The sequence below is a fragment of the Elephas maximus genome, chromosome 4, assembly GCF_024166365.1.
Source record: "Elephas maximus indicus isolate mEleMax1 chromosome 4, mEleMax1 primary haplotype, whole genome shotgun sequence".
NCBI classification, from domain to species: domain Eukaryota; kingdom Metazoa; phylum Chordata; class Mammalia; order Proboscidea; family Elephantidae; genus Elephas; species Elephas maximus.
The window spans coordinates 117,383,416-117,403,282 of NC_064822.1; the positions used below are offsets into that span (position 1 = coordinate 117,383,416).

General features: G+C 54.2%; 2 protein-coding genes across 5 annotated transcripts; one reads left to right on the forward strand and one right to left on the reverse strand.

Moving 5' to 3' along the window:
- Positions 1 to 35: 35 nt before the first annotated feature.
- GLI1 (GLI family zinc finger 1) lies at positions 36 to 10,980 on the forward strand. 2 transcript variants are annotated; one of them, XM_049883669.1, is made up of 12 exons: positions 36 to 196; positions 3,547 to 3,673; positions 3,912 to 4,004; positions 4,263 to 4,458; positions 4,716 to 4,857; positions 5,183 to 5,272; positions 5,364 to 5,501; positions 5,850 to 5,999; positions 6,633 to 6,797; positions 7,315 to 7,545; positions 8,303 to 8,570; positions 8,983 to 10,980. In XM_049883669.1, the coding sequence occupies exons 2-12, from the start codon at positions 3,574 to 3,576 to the stop codon at positions 10,722 to 10,724; spliced, it is 3,315 nt and encodes a 1,104-aa protein (XP_049739626.1). In that variant the 5' UTR covers positions 36 to 196; positions 3,547 to 3,573; the 3' UTR covers positions 10,725 to 10,980. The 2 variants fall into 2 exon arrangements, with proteins under 2 accessions (XP_049739626.1, XP_049739627.1); XM_049883670.1 differs by lacking the exon at positions 3,547 to 3,673.
- ARHGAP9 (Rho GTPase activating protein 9) lies at positions 10,965 to 18,986 on the reverse strand. Of its 3 annotated transcripts, XM_049883671.1 has the most exons (17): positions 18,540 to 18,986; positions 18,020 to 18,243; positions 16,874 to 17,098; positions 16,569 to 16,682; positions 16,272 to 16,376; positions 15,989 to 16,050; positions 15,768 to 15,858; positions 15,468 to 15,563; positions 15,208 to 15,306; positions 14,827 to 14,971; positions 14,621 to 14,728; positions 14,201 to 14,299; positions 13,946 to 14,023; positions 13,743 to 13,796; positions 13,350 to 13,484; positions 12,905 to 13,010; positions 10,965 to 11,345 (listed from the first exon to the last, which is right to left on the reverse strand). In XM_049883671.1, exons 1-17 carry the CDS (start codon positions 18,853 to 18,855, stop codon positions 11,174 to 11,176), a joined length of 2,229 nt encoding a protein of 742 aa, XP_049739628.1. In that variant the 5' UTR covers positions 18,856 to 18,986; the 3' UTR covers positions 10,965 to 11,173. The 3 variants fall into 3 exon arrangements, with proteins under 3 accessions (XP_049739628.1, XP_049739630.1, XP_049739629.1); XM_049883673.1 differs by lacking the exons at positions 18,020 to 18,243; positions 18,540 to 18,986 and adding an exon at positions 17,205 to 17,294; XM_049883672.1 differs by lacking the exons at positions 18,020 to 18,243; positions 18,540 to 18,986 and adding an exon at positions 17,194 to 17,283.
- Positions 18,987 to 19,867: the final 881 nt, after the last annotated feature.

Here is a 19,867-nt window from a genome sequence, read left to right on the forward strand (position 1 = left end):
GTTTGCGCTTCTCGCGGGTGGTCCCGGCTCGCGGCCCGGCGGGCTGGGCCGGCTGGAGGGCTGGGGACCAGGTTGGGGGGGGTGGGGTGGCACTGAGGCTGCGCCGCCGTGGCCCCGTCCGCCCCCCCCACCTTACACCCCCCAGCCCAGACTCCAGCCCTGGACCGCGCATCCCAAGCCCAGCGCCCAGACAGAGGTGAGAAGGGGGGTAGGCGGGGGACCACCTGGGAGCGGTGGGGGAAGGGGCCTGAGGGGATGCCCTGCTTCTGAGGGACTCAGCCAGCCAAGAAGGAGACCTGGGCATAGGGGCAAAATGGGGGTGGAAGAGCCTGGGGTAAGAAATTAGAAACTTGGGAGGAATTTTTAATTTGTAGCTCTATATCTTTCTCTGTATCTCTTATTCCTCCTCCTTCTTCTTCTGAGTCTGGTAGTCTGTGTCTCTGTCTCAGGCAATTGTGGGTCTCTTTGTCTGCCTCCTACTCTCCCATATATTAGAAACATCTCACTTTCCGGAGTTGAGAAGAAGAGGCTAGAGGGACGGCTAGTTGGAGTTCTGCTTGGTAGAGAGGGAACTCCAGGTGTGTGTCTGAGAGCCAGGCAGAAAAACGTCGATGTTTCTGAAAGGAGGGAACCGCGAAGGAGGGAGCCCTAGGTGGGATGGGGATGGGTGTGTGTGTGTGTGTGTGTGTGTGTGGTGAGACGATAAAACCACTGAGGGGCGGCTGGGCTTGAACCTCTGACCTGTCTTGTGACAGATGTGCCCGTGAGTGCATGTGTTTTTGGGGAAAGGAGTTTGGAAGGGCTGCCCAGTGTCTAATCGAGGCCGTAGAAAGGCTCCTCAGGGAATTTGGACTCCTGAGTCCCAAGGGATGTAGGTAGGGCGCCAAAGAGGAGGTGGGGAGACCTTGGCTTGACCCTCTGAACTCAAGACCACCAGGGCAGCTAGGGCCAGCCGCAGGGAGACCCCTACTGGGGCTGGGCGGGACCACCGGCCATTGCCAGCCTGCGCATCCCGGTTGCCCTCCCCCTCCTCAAACGGGAGCTGGGGACCGAGGCCCCTCCTCTGGCTCAGACCACCCTGCCTGCCCTTGCTCCCCGCCTCTGAAGCCTCTTTCAGGCCCCATGACCCCGAAACAATCCGCAATGGGCAGCTAGCATTGGGGACAGGATTATGGGAGGGGGACCCCGTAGAGACTGGGTACTGAGGGTTTTAGGGGGCTGGAGAACTGAGGTCTTCATAAGATTGGTCTTTAGGCCCCAGTAGAAGGAGAAGGAGGGGCGAATTCCCGAGGGAGAATTAAGGTGGTTTTTCCCTAGGGGGCGGGGTCCAGAGACCCCCCCATTATCTCTCTGGCATCCCCGCCCGGCGCTCAGACCCCGCCTTTGACGTCACTAGGGGGTTCCCGGGGGTCTGGACGGGATTAACCCTTGGGAAACCGGCTGGGATACCCGGGAACCTACGGTGTCCTGGCCCCTCCCCCCATATACACCTTATTTTATTTACCCGATCATTTTCTCTCCCTATATTTTCTGGATTATCTTTATTTCCCACCCGCCCTGGGAATCCCCCACTCTCCAATAGTGTCCCCCAGGGCGCCACTGCCTGCTTTATGGATGCACGGAGGGGAGGAGGGAAGAATGCGTCCCGCCCCTCACCCCCCCTCCACTACGGCTCGCTTGACTGGGCTCCCGGGGCGGGCGGGGGAAGCGGAGCCGACTGCAGCCAGAGCCTGCGGCGGCGACTTGGGTGGGCCGAAGAGGCACGGGGGCGGGGAAGGCGGGACCGGGAGAAGGGGGCGGGGCCGACTCTTGGGAGTTGAGGAGCGGGGTTGCAATGGGGACTCTGGAAAATAGGGAGACATTTAAGATGATTCACGGCTCCGGCCGGGGAACCCTAGAGCTTCCTGCCCCATCTTGAACTCTCACCCATACCCCAAAAAAACTTTGTTGAAGCTGGAAAAGTTGGCGAAATTTTCCTTTCATTAGTGTGAAGGGAAATGTGGGTGGGCTGTGGCACGCGTGGGCGAGGAGGGATGTCGCCCCATTTCCATCGCGGTCCTGGGTGGCTGGGCAGTGGGGCAGGAAGATGACGGAATAGGCACTTTGGGGGAATCTCTTTAGTGTTGAGGGGGTCTTTTGCGACCCCGCCTCCTTCCCCTGGGTGAGTCATGGAGGAAGGAGGAGGGAATAGTGTCCCCCCATCCAGCTGCCAGCCAGCTGTGCCCCCCCCCCAGCATAGTGCCAAGGTCGAGTTGGGAGGTCTTGGATGCGGGATCCGGATCTCGGCTGGAAAAAGGAGGAGTTAGGAAGGGTACGGCCCAGGCTGCGGAGCTTGGGTTGGGTGGTGGGGTCCGGGTTCCGCGCCCCATTTTACCCCGCCCTCACCCTAAATCCCTGCATCCCGGGATCACCCACCGCGCCCGCCGGACCGCTCCCGTTCGTTCTCCACCCTACCCCGCCCCACCCCACCCTCAGCCTTGGGAGCCCGGGAAGACCTGGGGTGGAGTCTAAATTGGAGTTTGAGGAGAAGAGCGGACAGCGGCGCCCTATCCTCCCTCGCAAGGCCTTTCTAAAGGATGATGACTGCTTTTTCATTCTCCCAACGCCTTCCCTGACTGCCCTTTTCTTGTTGCCCCAGAGCAGAGACCAAGGGTAGGCGCCCAGATGCAAAACCACTCCAGAATAACACAGGCTTCCATCTCTTGTACACAACAGACCCGAGGCTCCCCTCAAACCTTCTCCCCTCACAAACCTCCCCTTCTACACACAGTTTTCTCCTAAGAGGGAAAAAAAGGGGCAGTTCCTTGAGCCTTTCTCGTCCCACCAGCTTCTGTCTGGCCTGTGGCGAGGGCTCCCTCTGCTGGATCCGGAGAGATTGTAGACAGCTGTCACAGGGCAGGGCAAGTGAAGGAAAGGGGCTGTGGCTGTGCAGCCCAGTGCTTGAAGTCAGACACCCACATGAGTTCCCCCATTCCACTCCTTAAAGCTGGCCCATGGCCAGAGCCAGAAGAAGGAGAAGTCCCATGGCATTAAAATCGCTTGAAGCTCATGTAGGCACCAAACCAAAAACTAAACCCATTGCTGTCCAGTCGATTCTGACTCATAGCGACCCTATAGGACAGGGTAGAACTGCCCCATAGAGTTTCCCAGGAGTGCCTGGCAGATTTGAACTGCCGACCTTTAAGTTAGCAATCATAGCACTGAACCACAAGCCACCAGGGTTTGCCATATAGGCACAATCAGTCCATAATACTCCTCCCCCCACCCCCCACACACATATAGAGACCACCCAGGCAAAGCCCCACCCAATCCCAAGGATCCCTAAGACTGCTTCTGCCCCTTTGGGACATTTCTGCTTATATTCTCCCCTGCCTTCTGCCCCAGTGATGCTCTCTTTAACTCGATTTCCCAGGGCAGATGTCATGGAGAGGGTAGGGACACAGGGGAAGTTCTGCCCAGGGTTCTGTGCCTGAGATAGTTTTCTGCCCCCCCCCCCCATTTCCCTCCTGGCTTTATAACTTGCAGATATCCCTTCCCCTCCTGCAGTATTCCCACACCCTTCTCTGAAACACCATGTTCAACTCGATGACCCCACCGCCAGTCAGTAGCTATGGCGAACCCTGCTGTCTCCGGCCCCTCCCCAATCAGGGGGCCCCCAGCATGGGGACAGAAGGTCAGTGCATATACCAATCCTTGGGCCTTGAAGACTTGGCAGATCTCCTCACCTGGGTGCCTCACCAGGGATCCCTCTCAGACATACCCCCTGCCCCATGCCAGTTTTCCATTTACAGATTTGGGCCCCCATATCATATGGGCTTGGAATCTGGGATCAGGCTTTCCTTGGGGTTTCAAGGTGAGGCCTTAGGTGTCCTCCATTTCCATCCCCCATTCCATCTGTCTCTCTTTTCTAGGATTGTCTGGCATGCCCTTCTGCCACCAGGCCAACCTCATGTCCAGCCCCCACAGTTATGGGTCAGCCAGAGAGACCAACAACTGCACCGAGGGTGAGGCCTCAGGCATCACCTCCTTCACTCTCTGTCACTCTGGGACTTGTCCTGTGGGAGAAAGTGGGAGGAGTTGGAGAAAGAAACGCTGGGAGATGGAGCAAGCAAGGGGTCAGAGCATGATTAGGAGGTTACAGATGGGGTTGGCAGGGCAAAGCAGAGTCAAGTGTCATTTTTTTCCGAGTCAGGACCCATGGGATGGGTGCATGGAGAGACATGCTCCTTTAGCATATCTATGTCCCCTGTCCCCTGCCCCAGCTCCGCTCTTTCCTCCTCCCCGGAGTGCAGTCAAGTTGACCAAGAAGCGGGCACTCTCCATCTCACCTCTGTCGGACGCCAGCCTGGACCTACAGACAGTTATCCGCACCTCGCCCAGTTCCCTCGTGGCCTTCATCAACTCTCGCTGCGCATCTCCAGGGGGGTCCTATGGCCACCTCTCTATCGGCACCATGAGGTGCAGGCAGTCGTGGGCTAAGAGGTCCCTCAAAGACCTTATCAAACCCCAGTAAAAGCTTCAAGCCCTCCAAACCACCTGTCCCTATTTGAATCCTTATTATTTTAAGGGCAGTGAAATCCTTCTCAGTACTTCCCAGGGACTGCCTCAACCACTTCCCATACCAAGTCTTCCAGAAACCCTCCAAATAGCCCAAGAACTTCTGAGATGATCTGAGATGAGAGTCCTAAGTAACTGCCTCCCCTCCTCCTTCTCAGCCCATCTCTGGGATTTCCACCCCAGATGAATCACCAAAAAGGGAACTCGCCTTCCTTTGGGGTCCAGCCCTGTGGTGCCCATGATCCCACTCGGGGCGGAATGCCACATCCTCAGTCTCGGGGACCCCTCCCAACCTGCCAGGTGAGAGCTCCCATATTTGTACCTGATTTCCCTCAGCTCAGGGTGGTAAGTGGTAGGTTTTTCAGGGGAAAGGTGAGGGAAGGAAAGGGGATATAAAAGTTTTCCATACCAGAAGAATAAAGGGGTGTGGGTGCTGGAGTTTACTCCTTGGGGTTGAACCAGACCCTTCCAAATGAGATCCCTCCTTTCACCCATCGCATTCACCAGTGCAATGTGAGAAAGAAATCTGTACCAAACCCAGGGGGTGGGAGCACTCGGCAAGGAGACCTAGCTGGGTTGCTTCTTCCTTGTACCCTCATCACCCTCACCTCTTCCTTTGGGGAAGCTGAAGTCTGAGCTGGACATGCTGGTTGGCAAGTGCCCGGAGGAGCCCTTGGAAGGTGATATGTCCAGCCCCAACTCCACAGGCACACAGGTACAGGGAGGAAGGGGATTTTTACCTCTGGGACATGAGCAAAACAAATGGTGTCACCCAAGTGACCCTAGGAGTGCCTCTCCCACCTTAGGATCCCCTGCTGGGAATGCTGGATGGGCGGGAGGACCTGGAGAGAGAGGAGAAGCCTGAGCCTGAATCTGTGTATGAGACTGACTGCCGCTGGGATGGCTGCAGCCAGGAATTTGACTCCCAGGAACAGCTGGTGCACGTGAGCTGTGGGGCAGGGAGGGGCTGGGCAGGATGAGGTGGTAGCTGGAATGGCTGGCTGAAGCCTGTAGGAGATCCTGGGTGGGACATCTAGAATCAGGCTGAGAGCAGGAGGTCAGATGATACTGAGTTCAGTGGCTGTATGCCCAGTTGGATAGGCAGAAGCTCAGTAGCTGTAGCTTTAGAAGGCTGGAAGTACTGAGATGTGGGAAAAAATGTTCTTCCTCACTCTTCCTCCATGAGGTGGAAGAATACAATGAAGAGAAAGAATAAGGGTGGAGGGGAGGTCTGTTCTGGGCCTCAGGGGCATAGGGGAACCTTGGAGAGCCTTTTCTGTCTTGTTCCCCAGCACATCAACAGCGAGCACATCCATGGGGAGCGGAAGGAATTCGTGTGCCACTGGGGAGGCTGCTCCAGGGAGCTGAGGCCCTTCAAAGCCCAGTACATGCTGGTGGTGCACATGCGCAGACACACAGGCGAGAAGCCACACAAGTGCACGGTGAGGCACCCACTTCCCAAGGCCAGGGACATTCCCTAAATCAGGGTTTTCCTGTCAAGGCAAGGCCTTTCCTGGACCCAGGGCGCTTTTGCCTTCCTAGGCCCCTACCTCTATAAACAAACATTAAAAAATATTTTAGGACTGTGTTGGTCCAAAGAAGAATATATTAATATATATTAAAACGTTTTCTATGACCTAAAATTTCATTTTTCCCCCTTGATTTTAAAAGAAATTAAAATATTTTCACGGGTTCCTAAAAGTATTGTGGGCCCTAGGCACTGTGCTTCCTACTCTGATGAACTTGCATCAGAGACATAAGACACCCTCCTCCTTGCCCACGTCCTAGGACACAGTCATCCTAAGATAGTCTAAGATCCCATGCAGGCTTGATCAGAAGATGCTTACTGCCTCAGCTCCATGTCCCCGCAGGCCAAGTGCCTCCAGTTGCTTCTGTTCCTCCAGCTCTTGCTTGCCCTTGTCTGTTAATTTTGAGCACTGTCCTGAAGCCCCCCAGTGCTCTCCCATCTTGAGTTATATTCTCTGATATAAGTCTCTTTTGAGATTTAGGGTTTCCTCTAATTTCCATGTCCTTCTGTCTGAGAGCTATCCTTTGACTCCCATGTGTTCCTCTAGTTCGAAGGGTGCCGGAAGTCATACTCCCGCCTCGAAAACCTAAAGACACACCTGAGGTCGCACACGGGTGAGAAGCCATACATGTGTGAGCACGAGGGCTGCAGCAAAGCCTTCAGCAATGCCAGCGACCGAGCTAAGCACCAGAACCGAACCCACTCCAATGAAGTGAGTGTCCTGCCTAAGACCCTCCCCCACTAGAAAAGCCACCTGCCCGGGAGATTTTCCCATAAGAAATCCCCTAGCCCAGCACCCACTCCACAGACGGGAGCACCTCCCTCCCTACGTAGTTCATTCAGAGAAGACCTTTCTGAAACCAAGGATTCTCACTTATCACCCCTCCCCCTACCTTCAGCCAGCCCAGGAGCTAACCCAAAATAGACTCATTCTACTTAGAGGAGACCCCTGGCCCCTTCAACCTCTGAGTTCATGACACCTCACGGTCCTGGATTCATCCTCATCTTTCCCAGGCCTAGGCTTAGTTTTCTTAATCTTCACCTTGATCCCTGCACCTTTTATTCCCATCCCAGTGGGCCAGCCTCATTGCTTCCTTGGGGTCTGTGTGTCCCTTCCTTACCTGCCCTGTCCCCCACTCAATGGCCTCATGGCCACCACTTTCTCCCACTGCTTCTGCATCCTTCCACGTTGATCCCCTTGCCTTCTGTCTTCATTCTTCACTCAACAGAAGCCGTATGTGTGTAAGCTCCCTGGCTGCACCAAACGCTACACAGATCCCAGCTCGCTCCGAAAACATGTCAAGACAGTGCATGGTCCTGATGCCCATGTGACCAAGCGGCACCGAGGGGATGGCCCTCTGCCCCGGGCACCGTCCCTTGCCACAGTGGAGCCCAAAAGGGAGCGAGATGGAGGCCCCATCAGGGAGGAGAGCAGACTGACTGTGCCAGAGGGTGCCGTGGTGAGACAGCTCAGGCAACCCCTTTCCTCCAGACCCCAGCGTCCCTTGTTGACATCATTGAAATCCTCCCTGCCCACCCATTCCCCACTCAGTAAACCACTTTCTATAGCCAGTCTTCTAGCCTCTTGTCTCAGTGTTGCTCCTTGGACTACCCCAAATCTAGGGATTTTAGTTTAATTACTTAGTTGGTTCAACAAACTCTTTCTTATATAGCACTTAGTATATGCGAAAGGTCGGTGGTTCGAACCCATCAGCCACTCAGTGGGAGAAAAGGGCTAGCAATCTGCTTCCGTAAAGATTACAGCCTTAGAAGCCGTTTGGGGCAGTTCTACTCTGTTCTGTAGGGTTGCTATGAGTCTGAATTGACTTGACAGCACACAACAACAACATAGGCAGTATTGCTTTAAGCCTTTTAGATTCATTATTTCAGGTACTTCTCACAACACCTTCATGAGAAAGGAACTATTATTCTCCCCATTTTCAGATGAGGAAACTGAGGAATAGAAAACTTGCCAAAGGTCATAAAACTAAGAGCAGGAATTTGAGCCCAGGTGATCTGTGCTCCAGTCTAGGCTTTTCTCATGAGACATCTGTTCTCCAGTAACTCCAATCTCTTACCTGCTCAGTCCTCTTTTCAGCTGAAAGCCTCCCCTCAGCCCCAGCAGCCACTGGGACACAGGTTCCAGCCTCCCACCAAGTTCAGGGAGCTGTGGGAAGAAGGGAAGGGTGCTGCCCTCAGCCCTTGTTTCGTCCACAGAAGCCACAGCCAAGCCCTGGGGCCCAGTCATCCTGCAGCAGTGACCACTCTCCAGCAGGCAGTGCAGCCAATACAGACAGCGGTGTGGAAATGGCTGGCAATGCCGGGGGCAGCACTGAGGACCTGTCCAGCTTGGATGAGGGGCCTTGCCTTGCTGGCACTGGTCTGTCCACCCTTCGTCGCCTTGAGAATCTCAGGCTGGACCAGTTGCATCAGCTCCGCCCAATAGGGCCCCGTGGCCTCAAACTGCCCAGTTTGACTCACATCGGTGAGACCTGGGCGTGGGGGGTTGTTGCTGGGCTAAGATTCCACCTGCTCTTAGGTTGGGAGGAGCAGGTCACCCTTCAGTGCTGCCATATGGTACCTAGGTGCAATTAGAAAAAGGTCCCCTTTCCTTACAACACCTTTCCATCCATCAGAAACTTGTTGCAATATGCAAACATACAAAATCTATAATATGAATGTTGTCCCTTATGATTGTGCAGTGTACAACCTGTACAACTGTTCACAGTGGCCCTGAATCAGAAGCAGAACGGGCATGAGAAAAGTAGAAGACACAGTTGAGTAGTTAAGGTTACAGAGCCTGTCCCTGGGACTCTGGGAAAAGGTTGTTCATGGGTAGACATGGTGAGATTCGGGGGCTCTGTGACCACCCTGACTTTTCTCCCTTTCATTTGCAGGTACCCCTGTGTCCCGCCGTCTGGGCCCCCAGGTCTCTCTTGACCGCCGAAGCAGCAGCTCTAGCAGCATCAGCTCAGCCTACACTGTCAGCCGCCGCTCCTCCCTGGCCTCCCCTTTCCCTCCTGGCTCCCCACCAGAGAATGGGGCATCCTCGCTGCCTGGCCTCACACCTGCTCAGCAATACCTGTTCCGGGCAAGGTATGCTTCGGCCACGGGGGGCAGTACCCCACCCACTGCAGCACCCAGCCTGGATCAGGTGGGGCGTCTTCCTGCACCTCCTTGGAGAAGCCGAGTGGAGTATCCTGGATACAACCCCAATGCAGGGGTCACCCGGAGGGCCAGTGACCCAGCCCGGGCTGCTGATCGCCCTGTTCCAGCCAGAGTCCAACGGTTCAAGAGCCTGGGCTGTGTCCACACATCCCCCACTGTGGCAGGGGCAGGACGGAACTTTGATCCCCACATCTCAACCTCTGTCTATTCACCACAGCCCCCCAGCATCACTGAGAATGTCACCATGGATACTAGAGGGCTACAGGAAGAACCAGAGGTTGGGGCCTCAATGATGGGCAGTGGTCTGAACCCCTATATGGACTTCCCACCTGCTGACACTCTGGGATACCGGGGACCGGAGGGAATAGCAGTTGAGCCTTATGGAGCTAGGGGTCCAGGATCCCTACCTTTTGGGCCTGGTCCACCCACCAACTATAGCCCTAGCCCCTGCCCCCAACAGGTCTCCTATCCTGACCCCACCCCAGAAACATGGAGTGAGTTCCCCTCCCACTCGGGGCTATACCCAGGCCCCAAGCCTTCAGGTGGAGCCTACAGACAATGTCCTCGACTTGAACATTATGGACAAGTGCAGGTCAAGCCAGAACAGGGGTGCCCAGTGGGTTCTGACTCTATAGGACTGGCACCCTGCCTCAATGCCCACCCCAGTGAGGGGCCCCCACACCCAGAGCCCCCATTCTCCCATTACCCCCAGCCCCCCCCTCCCCAGTATCCCCAAGCAGTCCCCTATGTCCAGCCACCTCCTGATTACTCTCCTTCAGAACCCAGGCCTGGCCTGGACTTTGACTCCCCTCCTCACTCCACAGGACAACTCAAGGCTCAGCTTGTGTGTAATTACGTTCAGTCTCAACAGGAGCTGCTGTGGGAGGGTGGCAGAAGGGGAGAGCTCCCCATCCAGGAACCTCCCTACCAGAGCCCCAAGTTTCCAGGGGGTTCTCAGGTTAGCCCGAACCCTGCCAAAGCCTCCATGGCTACATATGGACCTGGCTTTGCATCCAATTTAGCCCATCACAAGTCAGGGTCCTATCCTACCCCTTCACAATGCCATGAAAATTTTGCGGTGGGGGCAAACAGGCCTCCCCATAGGGCAGCGGCACCACCCCGATTTCTCCCACCATTGCCCACTTGCTATGGGCCCCTCAAGGCAGGGGGCTCTAACCCGAGCTGTGGCCATCCTGAGGTGGGCAGGCTGGGAGTGGGTCCTGCCTTATACCCTCCTCCAGAAGGACAGGTGTGTAACCCCCTGGATTCTCTTGACCTTGACAACACTCAGCTGGACTTTGTGGCTATTCTGGATGAGGCCCAGGGGCTGAGTCCTCCATCCCAAGATCAGGGGGGCAGCTCTGAACATACCCCACCTCCCTCTGGGCCTCCCAACATGGCTGTGGGCAACATGAGTGTCTTACTGGGATCCCTGCCTGGGGAGACTCAATTCCTCAACTCTAGTGCCTAAGTGTGAGGAATGTTATCTATCACAGATCCTCATTTCCTAAGGGGTTTCCATTCTCCCAGAGAAGTGGGGGATCTTGTGCAGTCTCCATAGTCCCCTGCATAAAAAGCCCCAAGGATGCCAGGTATGGGCTGGGGCTGTATATAGTCTGTATATATTTTGGGGAGAAATTTGATAATGACACTATTTCTTGATAATAAACTGCATCAGAAAGCCCTGTTTGAAGTATAATCTTGGGGAAGGAGTCATGATAGGGAACTAGAAGAGAAGAAAGTATTCTCTTTAAAGAAGCTCCCCTACCCCATCTCAGTCCCTCAGGTCAGACTCACAAAGACACAGTCATTTGGGAGACACAGGATTTAAAAGGACACCCTCAAAACAGGACCTGCTCCCCAAAGGGCAACCAACAGAGATCATTGGAAATGCTTTTTGCCTTCTGCTCCTTGCTTGAGTCAAGGGAAAAGCCTGGTGAACTCCGTGAGCATCAACTGGACTAGCTGCCCAGGGTAGAGGGCATGGGCAGCTAGGTCAGATGTCTCCTGCTCTGGCCGAAATAGGGTGGGTCCAAACACAATTCCCAGGTTGTGAGGAGTCATGCGGTTCTTATCTGAGTGCGCTATCACCCTGCAGGCAAAGGCCAAAGGAAAAGGATGTAAGGGAACAGTTTTACCACATGAAGTAAATAAATTAATGTGCTGGACTGCTAACCCAAAGTTTGAGTCTACCCAGAGGTACCTTGGAAGAAAGGCCTGGAAATCTATTTCCAAAAAATCAGCCATTGAAAACTCCATGAAGTACAGTTTTACTCTGACACACATGGGGTCACCAAAAGTAGGAATCGACTTGATGGCAACTGGTTAAAGATTTAAGCAGGGAAGGGTTCAATTCGCTCTGAGATCCCTCCATGTGGTGGCTGAAGGAAACTAAGGAGAGTACCTCAAGGGGAATAGAAATGGGACCAGTGGAGAAAACTTCGGGATATACGTAGGATACAACTGTTCTTTCCAGCTCCAGAGACTGTCCCTAGGGTCCTCCCTGCTCACAATTTGGGAGGCTTTAATTCAAGTAGGAAACCCCAGTGGTGCAGTGGTTAAGAGCTCGGCTGCTAACCAAAAGGTCAGCAGTTTGAATCCACGAGCCATTTCTTGGAAACCCTGTGGGGCAGTTTTACTCTGTCCTATACTGTCACTATGAGTCAGGATCAACTCAGTGGCAATAGCTTTTTTTTTTTTTTTTTATTGCCCTGGCCCAGCTCAGCCAAACAAGCCATCACCACTGCCCCAATGGAAGGCAAAGAAGCAGAGGGAAGGGAGAGGTAGTATTTCCCTTATTTTCTCTCATAGCATCCCTGGGCTTGTCTGGGTCTCTATTTCCCCATTTGATTCTGACCTATCCAAAGGTTTTGATCCTAGTAATACGTCCCCTACACAGAGGTTGACTGTTATCTTGACCTTCCCACTAAACTGAGGTGTCTTGTTACCGTTATGAATTGAATTGTGCCCCCACAAAATATGTGTTGCAATCCTAACCCCTATACCTGTGGATGTAATCCCATTTGGGAATATATAGGGTATTCTTTATTATATTAATGAGGTGTATCAGTATAGAGTCTTAAACCTAATCCATTTTGAGATATAAAAAGGGCAAATCAGGTACAGACACAAGCAAGCACAAATGGAGGGACAGACAGATGCCACATGGAGACTACCAAGGAACGTGGGGGCTAGAAAAGTTGAGACAAGGATTTTCCCCCAGAGCCAACAGAGAGCCTTCCCCTAGAGGCGGTGCCTTAAATTCAGACTTCTAGCCTCCTGTATGGCTGTTATTAGGAGCCATGGAGTCGATTCCAACTCATGGTAACCCTACAGGACAGAGTAGAGCTGCCCCATAGGGCTTCCAAGGCTGTAATCTTTATTAAAGTGGACTGCTGCATCTTTCTCCTACAGAGTGGCTGGTGGGTTCAAACCGCCAACCTTTTGGTTAGCTGTCGAGTGCTTAACCATTGCACCACCAGGGCTCCTTACTAGCCTCCTAAATTATAAGAAAATAAATTTCTGTTCATTAAAGGGACCCACTTGTGGTATTTCTACTCCAGCAGCCCTAGGAAACTAAGACATCTTTGCCCCAACTGAACATGTCCCACTCCTCCCTCCCCCAGCACAAAGATGTTGTGTCTTCTTGACCTGCACAAATGCTCCAGGAGGTACCGAAGAGTGTCGTGGTTGGGCTTTGGCATTGAGCTTATTAATTCTTGTATTTGGGAGAGACGATGCTCTGATTCCAAGAGGGCTAGAGAGAGAGCAACGGGAAGGGCATGAGAGTGAGGTTAGGGAAGGTGCTAGGACAGGGTGGGGAAATTCATTACCCTTTTCCATGCTTATGGAAGACATCTTTACTCAATCACAGCTTTCTTTTCCATTCTGCTCAAGTGCAGCTTCAGAATTCTTTTCTATCCAGTACTCTAAACATTTACAAATAAGCAACTGGAGTTGCCACATGAGTTGAAAATATTTTCCATCTCTGTACTCAGGATGGGACAGAAGAGTGTGAGGGAACTTCTAACTCATTCTTCACCACTCACACCCCCCCACCCCATCAAGGGTGTTGCCCAAAGCTCCGATCCCTTACCAAGGGCAGCACGGAAATGGGGCAGCAGCAGTGGGGGTACCAGAGGCTGGGGCAGCTCCCTGAGAAAAAGCTTCAGGGCTCCAGTGACCACATGAATGTCATCCCACTCAGCACTGTCCAAGTCTAATCGTCCTTCTGGAGGGGGGCAGAGATACAGGGGGGATTCAGGGGGCTCATGAAGGGCCAGAGGAACCCAGAGTTGGAGAGATCAGGGGTTCAAGAGAAGATTCAGTCAAGGCAGACCACAGAAATGCCTGGAGGGCCCATGGTGAGGCAAGACAGCAGAAGTGGGGATGGGGACGATCCTCGTAGGAACAGGACATGGAATCCACAGGGAGCAAGGAAGGTGTGGGAAGTTTCAAGGGTCTGAGAGACCTTTCATTATTTAAGTACCTTGTCCTGGCTGTTCTGGGAACAAGTATCTCCCATCGGAGGTGACCGCCCGCTCTGCAACATGTATGAGGAGAGATCAGGAGCTAAGGCAAGCAGTCCCAGTCAGAGGACCTCCCTCTTCTGTGAGCTCCTCACTCCAAGCCCACCTGTGGTTCTGAGGCATGAGGTTCTTACTACCACCACTTGCTCACAAGCCTTCTCACCTCTGTCTACTAGAAAGCGAAGTTTCTGGACCACTGCCAAGTTCCCGCTCACCCGGTAAATGCCATCCACATCTAGGCCTAGGAGATTCGGCAGGAAGTAGATAAAGCCTCATGCTCTAAAGTGTGGGGGAGGGATAGCGGGGGATCTTGGAGTGGGGAGAAAAAAGGGGCAGTAGGAAGACGGGTGGAGGAGAGGGAAATTCTAGGCCTTGCCCTGTCGGAAGGGGAGATTCTGGGATCTCTGAGAGAAATGACCTCTCTTATCCACAGCAGCAATGCAGAGCCGCACAAAACTGGGCACAGTGTCCGCATCCCGCTGGCACAGGGATTCCAGCTGGCAGCCGAACACCTGGTCTGAAGAGACACAAAATGAGGTGGGAAGCCAGTGCCAGCTTCACTCATGGAAGTTCTCAGCACAGGCCTTCACTCCGAAGTGAGGCTGGCCTTCTGGCTGTCTGTGCCAGGCCTGGGAGAGGAGGTTCGCCCTCTCTCCTCCCCACCCCCCGCGACACCTGAAGTAGTGGGAAAAGCAGTGGTCTCAGAAGACCAGCGTTTTAGTTCTGGAGAGCTCTATTCTGAGCCTCGCTGGAGTTTTCAAATTCATGAAATGGGCTTGCAAAAACACTAAAGCAAGCATGTAGGAGCAGGGCGCCAGCTGGCGCAGCCCCACCTCACCTCGGAGCAGACCCCGCTCCTGCAGACTTTGCAAGGGCGGCCTCTTTGCAATAAGCCGTTTTAGTTTGCTCCGCACGCGGTTCTGCTCGCTTCCTTCCGGACACCGACCTGTAGGAGTCAGGTAGAATAAGGGCCTGAGAACAGCTGCCTCGCAGAGCAGACACCAGACGCGGTTGCAGGCCCCGCCTCCCTGGCCAGCCCCTTACTGGAGCTCCGACGGCTGCTGAGCCGCAGCAGCGGCTTGAGCAAGGGCTCCGGCTCCTCTTCTTCCTCATCCTCCCCGGCACTCAGCTCCCCCAATTCGGCCGGCCCCGAGCCGGACAGACGCAGCTCCAAGGGGTTCTCTCGATCCTAGACCGGGACGGGTGGGGCGGGCCAGGTTGGAGGAAGGGAGACAGGAGAGAAATCTGCACCCCTAGCTTGAAGCAAGGAGACCACAACGGGCTGCTGGGCTCCCATCCCAGCCCCATTCCACGGCTCTACCCCAGACCTGGCTGCCCCCCATCCCCGCCCTCTGAATTCTGTTGTCCCTGCCCCCATCCCTCTACCCCTGCCCCTTTCGCGTCTCGGTCGTGCGATCTTCTAACCAGTCGGTCGATGACCGCCCGCAGCGCGCGGTGCCAGGCTCGCAGCTCGGTTTCATGGTCCGACTGCAGCAGGAACTCATGTCCAGGGACCGTGCGGATCTGAGGGGCCAGCGGGGAAAGGTTTGAGTCAGCGAGAAGGAGCAGAAAAAGCGGGGGGGGGGGGGGGGAAGGCAGGGAGCCGGAGAAGGAGATCCGTGCGGACTACTGGGGGCGCTCCCTAGGGTCAGGTGAGCTTTGGGGATGCGTTGGAAGGCGCTCACGTGCAGGACGTTGCGTCGGCTGGACAGGTGGCGGCCGTGGGACAGTGCTGCTCCGCGAAGGTCCACACTGCTTTCAGGCCGGCTGCCGGCTGGCCCCTGGCAATTGGGGGGAAAGCTGAGGCAGCGCGTTGTTTCTTTCACCCTCACCCCACCCCTCCACTAGGTGGGTTACGAGATGAGAGGCTGTGACTCCTTTATGTCTTTCCACCACCTCCCATCCCCACAATTGGCCTGAGGCTGGAAGAAACTGTGCCCGCATCCCTGCCGCCTCCCCCCTCCTCTCCCCTCTCTCACACTCACCCAGCCCGAGGAAGGCGCAGTCAGCGGTGGCTCTCGGTAGAACACTAGGCTGTTACCCGCTAACACCACCCAAGATGGGCCCCAGTTCTTCCTGCGGGGGCGGTAATGCTAGTGAAAAGGTCATTCCAGAATGCCATAGGGGAGGGCACGCTTCCAATACCATTTCTACCCTAAACAACCTAACCGCCCTAGGCCCCTGTTGTGGTCAACGTTCTCCTCACCTGAGCTTGCGTCCCCCTTGGGCGATCTTGGTCATGTTGAGCAGGCCCGACTTTTCCACCTCCTGGGAAGTGAAGGAGGTATCAAGATGTCACCCTACACCCCCACAGTAGCCAAGGCTGTTCCCCAGGGGGGTCTCCCAGAGCCAGTGCCTTTAAAGTTAGTGGGCTGGGTAAGAGAGGATACCCAGTGAGCCCTCAAAAAGAGGAAGATGCTTATGGAGGAGCAGGAATTGGGGATGGCACATGGAGGATTTTGGCATTCACAAGGAAATGGGAGACTCACGTGAGGGTCCTCCAGGAGCTGCGGCAGAGGTCGTGGGGGCTGCAAGGCTGGAGGCTGGTCTGACATGTCCAACTGGGAGGTTTGACGGCAGAGGTGGGGTGAGCCCTGGGGGAGGGGATTGGAGAAACAGGTGGAGGAACCTTCAACTTCAGAGTCCCTGGCTGTAGGGGAAAGAGGGGTGTGAATGTGGGTGAGAGGCAGAGGATAGGATAGGTAATGAAAAAGTCTTGCATAAAAAAGAAAGTCATAAAATGTTGGCTTTTCCTGTATGTGATCAGGAGGTGGGAGGGATCTCACCTGGGGGTCAGGCAGTTCTGGTCTCTCTGTGTCACATCCTGAGCCCTTTGCCTGAGGTTGCAGGACACCGTTGTCCCTATTCAGGGCCTCTGTCACCTCCATGGAACCAGGGTTCTGGAGTTGAGGGAGGGGGAAGGGAAGCTACATCCAGATGCCACCTCAACCCGTTCTCAACACCCTTCTCATGGTTTTCTGACTCTTCTGACCTTCTGAGAATCCCAGAGAGAAAATACACTACCTTGGGGCTCGTAGGGGGAAGGAGGAGGTTGAGAGGACAATCGAATAAACAGGAGGGAAGGTCTCACCATCTCTCGGGAGCGAGTGCGGCGAGGGGGCTTCCAGGACTTGCAGCCAGTCACCGAATTTATGTAGAAGCAGCGTCCAGAGCTGGGGTCCAGGTGCTGCTCCCAGGCGTCCAGCCTTTGCAGGGGAGGGCATACGGGACCTGGGGGAGGGGACCGGGGACAGCGGCGAAGGTCCACCAGGTTACAGTACACGGGGGGCTCTGACATGAGGGGCTGGGGTTCTGCCTGCCAGGAAAGGGGAAGAAAGAGGTGATTACCCTGCCTGTGCCCCTACGCAATCATCTCTCCGCCTAATCACCTCTTCCTGCCCTCTCCCCCACCATTTTCTCACCACCGGCTCCAGGCTGGGGTGACCCAGGTACTAGAGGAGAAACCCCAGTCCCCAGCCTTTTTTTTTTAATTCTCTTCCTCACAGTCTTCTTTGCTTTTCTCCTCACTTCCTGTTTCCAACTTCCCTCCTCCCCTGCCCCGCCCCCACCCCAGGGCCACAGGAAAGGGGAACAGACTTTTTATGTGGGGGAGGGTTGAGGGGAGCGCCCCACCCTCACATCCTGCAAGGTGAAAGGAGACTGGAGAGGTCAAAGACCCCAGCTAGGGGAGAGAGCTTGCGGGAGCCATTTTTCATCCACTAGTAAGACAGACAGAGGGGAGGGGATGAGTCTTAGGGAAGAGCAGGGAGCCTCCTGAGGGGACTAACTGGGGACCAGAGCTGGGAAGACAAGACACAGGAAAAACCCTGCTTCTGGGCTGGGAGTCGGGAGGAAGAGAGAGAGAAAACACAGCAGGGTTGGCCTTCTTTCAGTCCCTCTATCTTGCCAAGCTCCATGTCCTCTGGGGTCTTTGCTGTCCCTTCCATCTAGATGGCCTTATGGATGCCTCTTTTTCCTTATTCAGATTTAAGGTGAATGTCACCTCTTCAGAGATGCCTTCCTAGACCACCTTAGTCACTCTCCATCTCATTTACTCTTCTTTGTAGCACTTATCAGTTCCAAGAGTTATTGCGCTTATTCGGTTATGTGTTTGTCTATCTCTGGGAATCTTTTAAGGGCAGGGATTCTGTCTGTCTTGTTCACTATTGTGTCTAAAACAGGGCCCAACAGTAAATATCTGTTGACCAACCATCCTTAGAAAAGAACTGTGACTTACCATGTTGTCAATGGCCTCTGTCAGCAAGTCTCCCTGGGAAAGGGACCTTCCACTTGGTCCTTCCTGAAGGGGCTTCAGGAGGCTGGTCCTCAAATTGGAAACACTAACACTTCTACAGATTTTGGGGGGAAGAGGAGGAGGCTCCTCAGACATAGCCTGGACTTTGCCTAGAGGTGCCTGAGGCAGGTGCAGCTCTTCCAGAGAGCCATGAAACAAATTTGATCCTGGGACAGAGAAGTGGGGGGAGGGGGACAGGTAATCAGAAGCATGACTTTGTCTGGGTCCCCCATCCTGAGGGCCCACTGGGAAGATAAAACAGAGGGAGGCTGTGGGAAATGCCATGAAACTTGGAAAACTTGGATTAGGATGCAGTGGGATGGAGACTCCAGGACAGGGATGAGGGCTAAGCTGATCACAGGGAAATAAGAGAAGGGGATAAGCAGAAGCTTGAGGGAGAGAATGCTTTCAATGATTCCCAGAAGCAAGGGAGATAGGAAGGTGATGGGTGAGGTCTACTCACCAGGAGTCCAGCAGGATTGGCTGAGGGTGATGGTAGTTGGGCTCTGAGAAGGTATAGATTCCTCTGTCACATAGGCAGCTGGGACAAAGATGGGTTGAGAGTTGGAGGGTGCTCCTAAGCGCCTTGCCAGCCACCAGGCTGAGTTGGTCTTTCGAAGCAGGAGGAACCTGTCACCTTCAGCCAGAGACACCTGCTGGCCATCTGCCCCAGTGTAAGTGAAGGCATAAAGAGCGCAGAGCTGGGATCCCTGAGAAGGACCTTGGGGTCCTAGCCCTAGGCTCCCCCAGGTACTTTGCCACCACCTGCCCGACAGCATTGTGGTCAGCACTGTCACCTGTGAGAAAAAGGGGCATTAGAGATCCAGAAAGGGACAGCACTGGCCGTCTCAGGGCAGAGGGACATGGTTCTAAGAGCAGTGTCAGAGGAGTATGACAGGAATTGAGGCGTGAGAGAAGAGGGTGAAGCAGAGAGGTTGGTTGGGGGTCAGTGGTAGACTTTGGGGGCTGGGAACTCCTGGGCGGTGTGTCTGGAGAGGAAGTATATGAATAAGGTGAGAGAGGATGTGGTCAGCAGCACTGTGTGGCCAGCCAGGCAGGAAATCAGAGGAGATGGCCTACCTTGGTGATTTTCTTTTATGTACCTTGGGGGGCCCATTAGAAGATCCAGGGGCTGAGAGAGCTGGTCCTGGGTGGTGGAAGGAGTCTTGAGCTGGACACAAGAAGAAGAGGAGAAAGAATCCTTTATCAGGTCCAAGACAGAAACACAGAAAAAGAGACAAGAGGTAATGACAAAGATAAAAAGAGTTCATGACCCTGCCTTAAATTTTCATAGGCACCAATGTTTCCATTACTGATCACCTCAGACCTAAAGCTGCATGCTTCCTGTGCAGACTCAGAGAGACAAAGTCAGAGAAATAGTAAGATCAAATCAGAGAGAAATAGAAAGTGTCTGGGGGAAACACAGAGGAGGTGGGAGTTAGAGGCAGAGGTGGAAATACCCTCCTACTGCAGGACTGTGTGTTTGGAGCTGAGAAGCCTTAATGTTATTGATCTCCTGCACATAAACTTGTTGGGCGAGGTCCTACTTTAGTGTGTGGGTTCATTCATTCATGCTCTTAATAAGAACTTACTGAGCATCTCCTGTGTGCAAAGAACAGCATTAGGCACTAGAGGAAAGAGAGGGGGAACAAGACCTTAACAAATGACACAATAAATTGATTAATTATAATTGGATCAGGGACTCTGGAGAGGTAATATGGGATGCTACGAGAGCATATGGGGATGGGGCGGGAGCTGATGTCAGTTCCTCCCAGGCAGGAATCGACTGCC

Coding starts and splice junctions, on each gene's coding strand:
- GLI1 (XM_049883669.1), top strand. CDS start 3,574: ATGTTCAACTCGATGACCCCACCGCCAGTCAGTAGCTATGGCGAACCC. Junction 3,674..3,911: donor CCCCAGCATGGGGACAGAAG/GTCAGTGCATAT, acceptor TCTCTTTTCTAG/GATTGTCTGGCATGCCCTTC. Junction 6,798..7,314: donor ACCGAACCCACTCCAATGAA/GTGAGTGTCCTG, acceptor TTCACTCAACAG/AAGCCGTATGTGTGTAAGCT.
- ARHGAP9 (XM_049883671.1), bottom strand. CDS start 18,855: ATGCTGTCGGGCAGGTGGTGGCAAAGTACCTGGGGGAGCCTAGGGCTA. Junction 15,307..15,467: donor GCCGACGCAACGTCCTGCAC/GTGAGCGCCTTC, acceptor CTGGCCCCTCAG/ATCCGCACGGTCCCTGGACA. Junction 11,346..12,904: donor CTCCTGGAGCATTTGTGCAG/GTCAAGAAGACA, acceptor CTTTGCCTGCAG/GGTGATAGCGCACTCAGATA.